This window comes from Bufo bufo, chromosome 6, assembly GCF_905171765.1.
Source record: "Bufo bufo chromosome 6, aBufBuf1.1, whole genome shotgun sequence".
NCBI classification, from domain to species: Eukaryota; Metazoa; Chordata; class Amphibia; order Anura; family Bufonidae; genus Bufo; species Bufo bufo.
The window spans coordinates 325,735,295-325,749,824 of NC_053394.1; the positions used below are offsets into that span (position 1 = coordinate 325,735,295).

At 44.7% G+C, this 14,530-nt stretch overlaps 1 protein-coding gene across 2 annotated transcripts in view; it reads left to right on the plus strand.

Moving 5' to 3' along the window:
- LOC121005911 (protein MTSS 1-like) overlaps window positions 1-14,530 on the plus strand; it is a 136,411-nt gene that overhangs the window by 77,289 nt on the left and 44,592 nt on the right. For both annotated transcript variants that reach the window (XM_040438740.1, XM_040438741.1), the window contains exon 4: window positions 6,305-6,389. In XM_040438740.1, coding sequence (XP_040294674.1) covers window positions 6,305-6,389 — 85 coding nt within the window. The remainder of the gene's footprint in view (window positions 1-6,304; window positions 6,390-14,530) is intronic.

Genomic DNA, 14,530 nt, shown 5'->3' on the forward strand with positions numbered 1-14,530 from the left:
TAAAAGAAAACCTGTCACCTCTCCTGAAATGTCTGTTTAGTAACTATTTGTATTCTGCATGTAATAGCCATTCTGGAGCATATATTCTTACAAGTCTGTGCCATTCCTCTATTATTGCTGCTAGAAGTTATGAATTAATTGCGGTTTGCAATGAGGATCCAGCTTGGGGGGGGGTTGTCTGACACTATCCAATCCGTGCTGCCAGTGTCAGAATGTACAGGGACACACTCCAACAGGTAACGCCCATCTAGACCTTCATTGCAAACTGCTAGCCATTCATTTCATAACGTCTAGTAGGAATAGTAAAGGGATTGCACAATATAGAGTCATATGTATAGATGCTCCAGAATTGTGATCACGTGGGGAATGCAAACGGTTAATAAGACAGACCTGTCAGGAGAGGGGACGGCTCCTCTTTAGCGATGGCTGTACCTGCCGTTCACAGCAGGCAGATCATGTTGACCTACCTATGTATTCATGGCTTGTACAAGCCCCTGCAGGCTCGGCACTGCCGGCAGATGAGTAAGCGTATGAAGATATGAGTCATACATTATACAACGTCCTGTCCTGGTGATAGCTAAAACTGTCCAACCTGTTCGGTCAGGTACAGCTCATTCGGCAGTAGAGGAGGTCATACCTTCTTGTACCTGATGGGATATTGTGTCTGACACAATGGCGCAGTGAAATGGATACAGACAGTGTGCTTAAAAATGACTTTAGTAACTATTTGCATTTCCCATCTTTTCATATAGCTCTATGTAGCCATTCCTCTGTTATTCCTACTAGAACTTTACAATGCATTGCCAGCAGCCTGCAATAAAGGTCTGAGTCTTACCAGTTCGGGGGTGTCCTTGCGCAGTCTGACACTATCCGGTGTCAGACTGTGAAGGGACCCACCCCAACTGGTAACACCAAGTTAGACCTTTATTGCAGACTGCTGGCAATGCATTTGTAAACTTTTAGAAGGGTTATTAGAGGAACGGCATTGCAAATAATTATATGAAAATATGATGTAGAATTGTTATTACACGGGGACTGCAAGCAGACTTGTCAGGAGAGGGGACAGGTACCTCCCATGTAAGAACACCCACACACTTTACATGGCAGTCTGCTGCACATTTATGGGGGCACTATTCCTCCAATGTGCTGCCTATATCATCAGTAGGGAGATGGGAATAAGACTCCGTCAGACTCCTGTGGCAGTGGCATATCTGCTCCGGAAATAAAGGATAGGGCATGTTGAAATCCTGCCTGCCTGATCCTTCTATCCATCATTATCCTGTGTTGGGCGACACAGGACACACCCATACCCATAGATGTTTGGTGGATTGCACAGATTTCATCTAATATATAGGAGCAATTTTAGGCTAGGGCTACACCGCCATATTTGTCGCGCGCAACATTTTTTATCATGATAGTCGATGGTGTCGCACTGCCACAGGACAGTCGCAAAAAATCTAGCCAATGCCACACCATTGACTGTCATTGCAAAAAATGTTGCTCGACATGTCGCAGTGTAGTTTCCTTTTTTGTCACGTGTCGCCGTAGCCTTAGGTTTCCACAGTATGTGAAGGGTTAAGTCAGGATCCCGTTTTGTGTGTGTCTGGTTATGAATCTGTATAGTATGAAGATAATAACCTGACGTCAGCTGGGGCTGTTCTGGAAGCGCGTTATACCAGCGTCAGTAATGGTGGTGCCGATGGCGATCAAGAATGGGCTTACATTTCCGAACCTACCTAAAATAAATCTATATTATCCAGCAGGATCCCCCCTTTCACTGCCTTTGACTATATAAATAGCTTGTAGACATGGAAATTGTGTTTGCCGCTTAAAAACTAAACTTCTTGAGTAGTAGGAACAGAATATACCAGACTGGAATTTCCCCCTATTTACTCATGGAAATGTTGGCGGTTGAGCTGATTCACATACAGAGCGGGTTTTATTTCTACCTGGAGAACGGTTTAACGGAATAGTTATAAAGAGGCAGTGACTCCTCGGAGATCCTGATGACTACTACTCCCCAAATGAAACCTCCAGCTTTAATAACTTTATGGATGTGCAAGAAACCCGTTTCATCATGGCAACACACACACAAGCTGCTCTGACTGAGATGTCTTGGACCATTGCTGCTTCCACACACAAGGCTCCATGGACAAACACTGCACGCCCTTATAGATCATTGGGGCACAATCTTAAGACAGAACCCCCCCTTAAGAGAGGAGACCTTTCACTTTTTCTGACCCGTCTGTTTTAGTAACTACTTGCATTACCCGTGTAATAATTCTGGAGCATCTTTTCTTATGACTCTACTCTATGTTGTACCACTCCTCTGTTATTCCTACTGGAAGGTCCATCTGGGTGTTATGGTTTGGGGTTGTGTCCCTGCACAGTCTGGTAGCATTGATTGGATAGTGTCAGTGCCCTGGTACCTCCCAGACGGACCTTTTTATTGCAGACTGCCAGCAATTCATTCATAAACTTGTAGTAGTAATAATAGAGGAATAGCACAACAGAATTGTTATTACACGGGGGATGTAGTTACTAAAAACCAACATGTCAGGAGAAGTGACAGGTCCTCTTTAAAGGGAATCTGTCACCTATTTTGAGCATATAAAACTGTTAACATAGCAATGTTCAATAAAGTACCTTCATTCCAGCATGTGTCTTCTTACCTTTATTCAACTTTTCGTTTAGATCAAAAAGTGATTTTTCTGATATGCTAATTAAGCCTCAAGGTGCCCAGAGGGGCGTTATTACTCTCCTCTAGTGCCCAGTAACGCCCCCTGCAGTGCCCAGCCCGCCTTTCTTCCTAGCCCAGCCCGCCTCCTAAGAAATAAATTTACTCCCAAATCCTTGCCGAACGGTGCCGCCCCCTAGACTACGTCATGTAATTTATTCACCCCACCATCCTTGTGTCCTCCTTTCTTGGCCTCCGAAATCTCGCGCAGCCGCAGTATCGCTGACCGCCTGCACCTGTACGATACTCCTGCTCCAGAGGGCAACAGCCTCAATAGTGTCACTGGGCATGCGCTGAGCCCAGTGATGTAATCAGAGCGCTGTTGCCCTCAGGAGCAGGAGTATCGTACAGGCGCAGGCGGTCAGCGATACTGCGGCTGCGCGAGATTTCGGAGGCCAAGAAAGGAGGACACAAGGATGGTGGGGTGAATAAATTACATGACGTAGTCTAGGGGGCGGCACCGTTCGGCAAGGATGTGGGAGTAAATAAATTTCTTAGGAGGCGGGCTGGGCACTGCAGGGGGCGTTACTGGGCACTAGAGGAGAGTAATAACGCCCCTCTGGGCACCTTGAGGCTTAATTAGCATATCAGAAAAATCGCTTTTTGATCTAAATGAAAAATTAAATAAAAGCAAGAAGACCCATGCAGGAATGAAGGTACTTTATTGAACATTGCAATGTTAACAGTTTTATATGCTCAGCAGGGCATCTGTCAGCAGATTTGTACCTATAACACTGACCTGTTACATGTGCGCTTGGCAGCTGAAGGCATCTGTGTTGGTCCCATGTTCATATGTCCCCGCATTACTAAGAAAAACGAAGTTTTAGTAAATGCAAACGAGCCTTTAGGAGCAACGGGGGCGTTGCTGTTACTCCTACCACCTCCTACCAAGTTTTTCTTGGTGAGAGCGATGACGTGGCTCATCATACAGGTCTGCATCGTTCCATCCCTCCCCTGTTTCCTGGCGTGTTATAGTCCCCGTACTGGAGCGGGCAGCAGTGCATAGTATTGGGAGAGGACGTAAAAGTGAATAATAATGGTAAGATGAAAACACTTAAATGCCTCCATCCATCCTCCTCAGAAAGCACTGCTGCCTAGGATGGGGCCTCCTGCCTTAGCTCTTCAATCTGTGATGAGTAGCAGATCTCAGGTGGCCTCCAGACCATATAAAGAGAGTCAAAGACAGAAAAAATAGAGTAATCACAGATTATAGTCACTGATGTTTGGCTTTACCGGCAGCTGACTGACACCTTCAACGACAAGCATGCACTAGATCCAGGGAGAGAGTTATCAAACCGGTGTGAAGGAGAACTGGCTTGGTTGACATTAGCAATCAATCAGATTCCACCTATCATTTTCCAAAGGAGCTCTGAAAAATGAAAGGTGGAATCTGATTGGTTGCTATGGGCAACTATGTCAGTTTGATAAATCTCCCCCATTATGTTTTAATGACATTCTATAATAATCAGTTGGACCGTACTGTGTATTGGCCCTTGCAGACCATAGGGCCCCGATGCTTCTTTTGCCCCGACCTAGAGTCTGGCGCTTGGCATTGGTACCACCACCATGGTTGGCAGTCTACAGTCCTGGCACTTGTGCTGGGTCCCATCCATGGGACCAGGGGGCACTTTGTGAAGCGCTGACCTCTGTCTCTGATCTGATATATTCCGCCAGCACATGAAGTTGGTTTCTGGATTATCTTCTCTTTATTTTGGATGGCTCCAATTTGGTTGTGCAACGCACCCAGGTACATTACAATAGCAGACGCAGTTTGGGCCGGTGCCCGGCCTTATTTGACTGAGAGGTGCCCTGCCAAACCATTTGTTATGCTGTTTGTTTGTTCGTCGTGCCCTGCTTTTTGAAAAGCTGCTCGGCACCAAACCCCATTGTGTACCTTTTCAGCGTTTTATGTGTCTGACTATGGGAGCGTTTGTCGGGTAGATAATTGGGGTTTTAACATTTCGGGTACCAGCTGGAGAACAGTTCCCTTGGATGCTGGACATTCATACGAGTATGTAAAGTAAAGCTATAGGACGGTATTATACACTGTAGCTTCTAATGTATACGGTAATCATCCTCAAATCTGACCCGCATTACCACCCAGTAAGGGTGTTTTTTTGGTTTCGGCGTAGCTATTTCAATAAGAGCTCTGGATGTTAAATTCACGCCAAGAACGGACATGTCACTACTTTTTTTTTAAAACCGCACAGTTTTTAAAACCGCAAGTGGCGAAAAAGCATCATGCAATTCCCCATTTTATTCCATGGAGATGAATTGCAAAGTGTTTTTGGGGATGGAATCTGCACCGAGATCCACATTGAAAAAACTCCTTTCACATTGTGATTTCCTTGCATGTTTGCCTTAAGCCTCATGCAGACGTCCAAGGAACAGGGTCCGTGACAGGGTCCGAGCGCACAGCGTCATTGGTTGCTATGACGCCGTACGCTCCTGCAATGCCAGTCCGGTATCTCACGGACCCTGTTCCACGGACGTCTGCATGAGGCTTTATGCTCCGGGAAAATGTTTTTTTTTTTTTTTTTTGTTCAGGCAGCATACATTGGGGGCGCTTTTTTTTTTTTTTTTTTTTGTATGGAGTAGCGTAGCAGACTTTTTGGAAACCATAGACGGACACTACAGCAATATCCTACGTCTGGTTGGGTCACTACTCCACGTTTCCTTAGCACCAGTTTTGATACATGTACCTGTCGCCTACATCATGTAGTCCTGTCCCTCAGCATGCGGTAATGACGGGTGCACTGATTTCAGCCGTGTGTCACTTACATGGAAATAGGCTGTATTTTGGCTAAATATATACCTACATTGCATTGCAGTCCATATAATTTGTGAGCTGCAACCCCCCGTCCCACCAGGTATGATTGACAGCTTTCTCCCCATGTAGACTAAAGTTGGTGTCAGACGGCCTTGTGCAGGGACAAACCGCTGCTTATCTGACCAGAACTCGCAGCACTATAGTGATTTATGATGCTGCCAGTTCCTACTTGACCGCGGGTCTTCTGCACTGTACTTACATAATGGTGGAATTCACTGCATCTTAAATCACTATGATGCTGTGAGTTCGAGACAGATGAGCCATGACCAGACTGGGAGATATGGCCGGTGCACGGATTGTTTTTCCCGGACTGCTTACGGCTGTCTGACATGGACTTCATAGGGAGAAAGCCGTCAGTTGGTGGTTGGGAAGAGGTCACAGATTCTCTTTTTCTCAACCGAAATGTAGTATGTGACCTAGCGAAATACTGCCCTACCTAGCCAACCCCCCTCCCTCTCCTACACCTGTGTAGTCTCTACTACCCATACCAGAATAACGCTCGGTCTAGGGGCTCAACCAAAGCATCCCAAAGTTCTTGATGACCATTTTGCCCCAGGACAAGATGTCAACTACTTTGCTTGTTTGAATGCCAGCCTGCTTTGCCCATGCTGTCCCCTGCTGTAAAAGCAATGATAAATCCTTGTATACACTTCTCCAGTAATATATATATTTGCTCGATCCAATCTTTGACTTGGAAAAATAAAATTTAAAATTTCCTGCTTTCTTCTCTCTTCCAGGAGCTACAAAAGAAATCGGTTCTGCACTGACCAGGATGTGTATGAGACACAGGAACATAGAGTCTCGGCTGAAGCACCTCACAGTGTAAGTGCTTCTCTCCTTGTGGTGCACGCGTCTATACCTGCCGAATGCCAAGGCGCCTCTGTTTTCGCAGTCTGCTTACTTATCGTCTTGCCCTGTAGTACATACATATGCTGGAAGACTGGAGCCAGCCATGGCACTGAGAATGTTTCCAGTGCAAACTATAATTTATCTAATCTGCTTTTCCGGACTAGTTGTTTGGCTTCAGGTTGTTAAAGCGAATCTGTCGCCATGAAAATGCATGTTACAGAGCAGGAGGAGCTGAGCACATTGATGTATAGTTTTATGGGAAAGGATTCAGTAAAACTTGTATTTCATTCATTTAAACCTCTGTTCATTCTGGGCTTTGGAGTCAAGTGATTGACAGCCTTCTCCCTATGACTGTGTATACACAGATAGCTGTCAATCACTGATAGGACCGACACCTTGATCTCAAAGCCCAGAATGAGCAGGAATTTACATGACTGAAAATTCGTTTTATTGAATATATCAATCTGCTCAGCTCGTCCTGCTCTATAACATGCTGCCTTCATCTCAAACACCATGTCGTGACAGGTTCCCTTTAAACTTCTGCTCATTAAGGACTTAGGAGTCCTTTGGGCGGTTCTGCTCCATGATTGACAGCCATCCTGTATCAATATGCATTCAAACTTAGCTGTCAGTCAATGATAGGACCGCCCACCGGACTCCTGAAATGCAAATTATATTGAATCTTTTCCCACAAAACTATATATCAGTCTGTCCAGCTTCTCCTGCTCTGTAACATTATAACATGCTGCCTGCAGATTTTACAGCTTTTTTGTGGTGAGGGGTCCTCTATAAGTACTCTTAAAAATGTTAGAGGCTTCTGAGTTCTATTCAGCTCTTTATTAGTCAGATCTGTTTCTTAGAAAGCTGCATGACAACCATTATGGCTGCCGTGACATGGCACCCAGTTTTTTTTGACTTATGAATCATCCCAACCAGCCAGTAATATATGGATAAGCACTGTAGACAGTCATTAGAGTAGTTTATGGACTGTCTTGCCGCATGGTAAGTGCAGATGGATGTTCCTGTCCGCCCGTATACATTGGCAGAAGTTTTATCTGCATTGCTCCAAGTTACATTATGGGCAGCCCCTATGAGCCTCACTGGGATCATAGGTCCAGTGTGAAAGACTATAAAACACTTTTAGGGGCAGTTTATTTTTATGGTTGCATTTTAGGATTAAGGATTTAGCTGTCAGGAGTTCAGAGATAAGGGCTACACATCAGGCATCAGAGCAGCAACCTAAGTGTGAAGCTGAAAGCAAGATACTCTTCAGATAGACTGCAACTTAACCCTGTAGGACAAAAAACATTGAACATTTTTTAATAAAGACCAATTGAAAAAGAGACTTTTAGGTCAAAATGAGTAAAATGCAATCCTACAAATACATTTTCCCCCAAAGGTGTTCATAGCCTTTAGGGGTCCATTCACACGTCCGCAATTTATTTCCAGATCCGTTCCGGATTTTGCGGAACCATTAATTTTCAATGGGGCTGGAACGGATGCTATGTGCTGTCCGCATCAGCATTTCCGCATCCGCAATTCCGTTCCCGAAAAAAATAGAACATGTCCTATTCTTGTCCGCAACTGTGGACAAGAAAAGTCATTTTCTATTATAGTGAAGGCGATGTGCAGTCCGCGAAATGCGGAACACACATTGCCGGTGTCCGTGTTTTGCAAGTCCGCAAAACATTTACGGACGTGTGAATGGACCCTTAAAGATGCATTTTAGGTAGAATTTGGCTTAGGATGGAAATGTTGAGTGTTGCATTTGCAAAACCCTACAATGGCTGCGGTATTTTATAGGGCCTTTTGCATACATTTCCCTTCACATTTTTACAGTGTTGATTTATATGGAGTTTTTATGTTCGCTTCATATTTTCGTGCATTTCCTGCGGGTACTCCAGCTTCCTCTCATACTCCAAAGACATACTGATGGGGAAACCTAGATTGTGATCCCCATTGTGGAAGTAAGCTGATAATGTCTGGCAAGTGCTGCAGAACATGTCAGCGCTATATATAAGTGAGTACAGTATAATAAATGTGTTGCAAAATAGGACTTTGTGACTTTGGTGTAAAACTGAAAATAGTTTCAAAATTTTTGCAACACAACTTACTCCAGTTTTGTAAAGTGGGTATGATTAGCTAAGGTAATTAGTTTCACTCCAGATTTATCAACTGAAACTTTTTAAAAAGTTGCAAACCATAAAGGGATGGTGTAAAAAGGTGACCTTCTTGCCCCGCTAATCTCTGGATATCTCTAGCGGTAAGCAAAGGGAAGCTTCCATTTATTGGGTGTTATCCACTAATTGTGGAAGTTTGTGAAGGGTTTGTTGAATATTGAGAACAGAGGACACCAGGGACATTAGTAGAGTTGAATGGGCGGTGAAGTGTTTTTGAGGCCTTGGCTGGTGTGTACCAGTGGTAGTAGTGCTGCTCTCGGTGGGGACGCTCCATGCTATTATAAGATTGATGTTTCCTATATGAATCTTTCATCAGGCATACACACCTCTAATGGTGATATTATTGTCTGGAATGTTATCTCTGAGGGACTGACTTTTATTGCCTGATGGGTGTGTAGTCTTGAGAACATAAAGACAACATCACAAAATGGATAACACAAGATGGCCACACATAATAGATGTGTGGTGTGCTGGCTAAAGCCACCAATTTCGAGGATGTAAAGCAGAGGTGCACAACGTTTTCTGGTTGGGGGCCACATTGCCAGACTGAACTAATGATGAGGGCCGAAAATAAAGTTTAAAGGGGTATTAAAAACAGAAATACTGTATTTATGGCATATTGAACACACTGTATATACCATTAATGTCTAGTTACACCTCCAGGACTCCCATCTAATGGAAGAAATACATACAAAAATACATGTAAGCAGCCTCAAGACATAGACATACATTTCTGTCACCGGATGGTTGGGGGCCGCACAGAATGGTATCAAGGGCCGCATGTGGCCCCCGGGCCATAGGTTGTGCACCCCTGATGTAAAGTATATGGGGTACTACCGACTTAACTCCAATAGCAGATGTCAAGGGAGAGAAGGGTTGGACATGTTGGTTTTAAGTATGCATGATCCTGTTATTCTCAGAGAGGTAAGCTGCCCACCAGAGGTGGTTGGTAGCGATTCTCTCCCAGGCATGCATGTGTATGGGGGGGAATTGGGGAAAAAAAGATTGGGTTTCGACCAGACAGGCGTTTGCCTGACGGTTGTTTTGTGAGTAGGGCCCCTTTCAGACGAGCGAGTTCCACACTCCCGACTCGCAGCGTGAGTATGCAGCAACTCCTGTCCTCCCAGCACTGATGGGGGTCGCATAGCATTATATTGATTTATGATGCTATGTAACCCTTACAGTTTTGGAATGTATTGTGCATTATGTCACTGGTATACAATACATTCCAGAACTGTAAGGGTTACATAGCATCATAAATCAGCATAATGCTATGTGACCCGTCAGTGGTGGGAGGTCAGGACGGGAGCTGCCGCATACTAACACTGCGAGTCCAGAGTGTGCAACTCGCTCATCTGAAATGGGCCTATTGCTGGCTTTATGCTGACCATACATGACAAAATAGGGATGAGGCGTGATGATTTTCAGCATGCCCAGTGCCTAATCCTTTTGTTCTCGGGGAGGAAAGCTGCCTCCCGAGGTGTCTGACTGAGGCTTACTCTCCTCTCCCCATTCAGAACACTTGCACGCTCGGCATGTATACAAGGGGGTTAGAAGAGGGCTGTCAGTCAGTTAAGCGTTCGACTAAGGCTACTTTCACACCTGCGTTCGGGTGTCCGCTCGTGAGCTCCGTTTGAAGGGGCTCACAAGCGCCCCCGAACGCATCCGTCCAGCCCTAATGCATTCTCAGTGGACGCGGATCCGCTCAGAATGCATCAGTCTGGCGGCGTTCAGCCTCCGCTCCGCTCAGCAAGCGGACACCTGAACGCTGCTTGCAGCGTTCGGGTGTCCGCCTGGCCGTGCGAAGGCAAGCGGATCCGTCCAGACTTACAATGTAAGTCAATGGGGACGGATCCGTTTGAAGATGACACAATATGGCTCAATCTTCAAACGGATCCGTCCCCTATTGACTTTCAATGTAAAGTCTGGACGGATCCGTTCAGGCTACTTTCACACTTAGAATTTTTTCAAAGTTATAATGCAGACGGATCCGTTCTGAACGGATACAAACGTCTGCATTATAGGAGCGGATCCGTCTGGGCAGACCCCAGACGGATCCGCTCTGAACGCAAGTGTGAAAGTAGCCTAACGGCTGTATGTATGGCTAGCTAATTCCCCTCTCGGGAGACACAGCATCAGCGTGTTACAAGCCACCATTTACAGTAGTCTGTATTCTGCCTCTGTAATAGCAGGAATGGTACAATACAAACTCAACTTTGACCAGTTATGAATAGTAAATACTCCAAAGAGCTTTGCACTTTAAGTTTTCTGGTTTAATATTGCGGTTCTCTTCATGTGTGGATGATATTGTGACGTTGGACGAGGCAGGGATAATGTGAAACTACTGTCATATGATCAGTAATAACAGAAGACCTTATGTCTGTGTCTGCACATCACTCAGCAGGGCCTAAAACCACAAAAATCTGCCTTAAAGTACCACCATTTAGTGACTGATCTGCCTCGTGGATATAGAAGTGGTCAGTGCATACTGGGAATTCTCTCGGAGACTCGTACAGTGGCGGTATCATGCCCAGAGCACTGTAATGTACTATGAAACGTTCACCAGTGACTGAGCGCCATCTTCTATCAATGGGGTAGAAAATGTTGAAGGGTTTCTCCCATGATTAAATTAAAAAATGAAATCTCTTTCCAACAAAGCTGGAATCAGCCCTGTACCTCACATGGATCCAGAGATCTCCTCATTCATTGCTCCAGTTACTCTGCTAGATTTATTTCAAGCTGGCAACTCAGAGAGCGTGTCCTTTTCTAGGGGTTGGGAGGTTGTACTTTCAACTGCAACTTTTTCCCTGTAACTGGCACAGCTTCTAACAATTTATATGGCTGGTGGCAGTTGAAGGCGGAACTGAGCATGTGCGTCCACCTCAGCCAAGTGGACATAGGGAAAAGAGCAGACAGCAGGTGGCGCTATACAGATATGTTTTAACTCCGTGGCTATTCTGAATTTTTAATTGCATGTAAAGTATGAAAAATGTAGAATATTTTTTATGGGAACAACCCCTTTAAGTTCCACTGATGACTTCCTTTAGGACTCTAGAAGACCATTGCTGTCTCCATTGGGCACACCTTTTGGTCCACCCCTATGTATTGCTTTATGTATTGGACCTGCAAACGCTTTATTTCACAGACCAGTCATATTATGGCAAAGCCTCATAGGACCTCTGAATCTAAGAAACAAGGTGTCTCGCCAACCCTACATGGCAAGGCTATTGTTTTCTATAGTGGCCAACTTCAATTACTAGCTTTCTTCTTCTCCACATACAGTAAATCTCATGGTGAAATATCCTGTAAATTCATAAACCCAGCAGTTTTACAGAAATATTCTTCCAGCTATTTATAGATGAAGCAGCGAAGACTGGCTTTTCTGAGCGAACAGTAAATCTTCTAGTGTCTACCCACTTAAAAGACGTTCTCCTCCTGTCATGTCCTCCAGTAATTGTTTGGAGTCTTCTGGCGTCAACAGATTTCAAGAAAATTGCTGCTTGCCTTACAGCCTTTCTTGCTCTATGAGATGCAATGTCAGGCAGCGTCATGAATGTATGTCTGTGTGTAATATTCGACAGACCTTTCGTTTTGTGCATTGATGAGATGGCAACTTCCAAGGGTCTGTTTCAACACATCCTACAGATCAGCAGCTCTAACCATAGAAAGGGTCATCTTACTGGAGAGCCTTAGTTACGTCTGATCCCTCTGGTCATAAATTATAATTGTCAACAATATCTACATCAACAACATGCCAGAGTAAGGCTAGTTTCACACTAGCGCTAAAATGTTCGGGCAGAGGAACAGCATCCGACATAACTGCTGCAGCACCGCCATGCCTCATTGACCATAGTGGGACCTGGTGGGGATCCAGCCTGTTTCTGGCATTAGTGCTGAGATTCAACCAGACCGCGAGAAAGGTGGTATGCGGCTATGCCAGATACGATGAACTCCGGCCGGAACATTTTAGCGCTAGAGTGAAACTAGCCCAACAGGGAAGCTTATTAAAAGTCTTATATCTCAGCGCAAAGCATGATTGACAAGGTCATTGAGGCTCCTGACAACCCCTGCGAGAATAAAAGATACAAGGGTTATTTATACCTCCAGATCCTTGCTCTTACAGTCGCCGATCGACAATACAGCAAATTGATCGGCGCCCATTTAAAGGGGCTGTCTCACTTCAGCAAATGGCATTTATTATGTAAAGGAAGTTAATACAAGGCACTTACTAACGTATTGTGATTGTCTATATTGCTTCCTTTGCTGGCCAGATTCATTTTTCCATCATATTATACACAGCTAGTTTCCATGGTTACGACCACCCTGCAGTCCATCAGAGGTGGCCGTGCTTGCAACTATAGGGAAAATCACCAGCCTATGCGAGCTCCCACGGTCCCGGCCACCAGAGAGGCCGGTGTTCTGCCAGATTTCTATAGCTTGCCGAAAGTCTATAGCGGAAGTGACGTGGTGCGCTGCGCAAGCGCACTTCCACAAATCATCCGAATCATCGTCTTAAAGTGACAGTCACCTCCAGTAAAATACAGCATCTACATTAATTTGTACGCTCGCCACGCATCGGGCTCGGCCTCGCTGCGCTGGGCATTTAGTAAAACTAACTCTATGCCGCCATTGATAGTAAAGAAGGAAATGGATAGTAAAGAAAGAGACTACCCATCTCTTTCTTTACTATCCATTTCCTTCTTTACTATCAATGGCGGCATAGAGTTAGTTTTACTAAATGCCCAGCGCAGCGAGGCCGAGCCCGATGCATGGCGAGCGTACAAATTAATGTAGATTAATGGAGCTGTATTTTAATGGAGATGACTGTCACTTTAAGAAATCTATACCCTTAAGTGTGCGCACGCGCGGTGCTGCAGGAATGCTTGGCTGAAGTGCGCTTGCGCAGCGCGCCACGTGACTTCCGCTATAGACTTTCGGCAAACTATAGACTTAGGCTGGCACTTTTTCCTATAGTGTGCAAGCACAGCCACCGCTGATGGATTGCTGTGTGGTCGTAACCATGGAAACGGGCAGTGTATAATGTAATGGAAAAATGAATCCAGCCAGCAAAGGAGGCAATATTGGTAATAACAATACATTAAGTGCCTCGTAATAACTTTCTCTACATAATAAATGGCATTTGCTGAAGTGACACAACCCCTTAAAGCTCCAATTTTAAATGGAGCAATCATCGTTGGCATGCAAAGCACATCTTAAAGTTTTTATTTTTTCCACCATTTAGATTGTATTTGTCGGCAGCGCATCGGCTGTTTTCCTGGGAGGGGTGTGCTACCGAATAACAATGATTTCTATGCACACAAAAACTGTGCTCAACAACAAGCAAGCAAAACCCCGGTGAACATGTCTGCCTACAGCAATGATCGGGCGCAAACATGTGCCCAATCATCTACCCGTGTAAAAGGCCTTGAATCACATACACACAGATGTCATGTCATGGTTTTTGTAGTAATGGGAAACATAAATGATGCAAGCAGTTTTACGACCACATCAAAGGTGAACTTTGATTTGGTCATAAATCAGCTTAGAAGATCATTGGGGAGCGGAGAGGGAGAAGATGGACACGAGCCGTCAGACAGCTGCAGAAAACAAGCACTGCTAACGCATCAATAAAAAGACGAAAAATACAAAAATGATTTTCAGTAAAAAAAAATAAAGAAAGAAATGCTCCCTTTAGGTGAGGTTCACCACATCTAAATAGTTCTAAGAGTTACTGAAAATCAACCTTCTGAAATGCCGGGACCTATAAGGTGGGTGTTTCCAGTATAATGGAAGACCTCACGTTCATTACTGCTGGCCTTGCAATGGAGCAAATTGTGCCAAAATGTTTCATCAGTTATGTAAATTCAAAGTCAGAACATGAAATCTTAGATTCCTGCCATTTTCGAGCTTTTTGCTTATTAATTAATTTGTCTA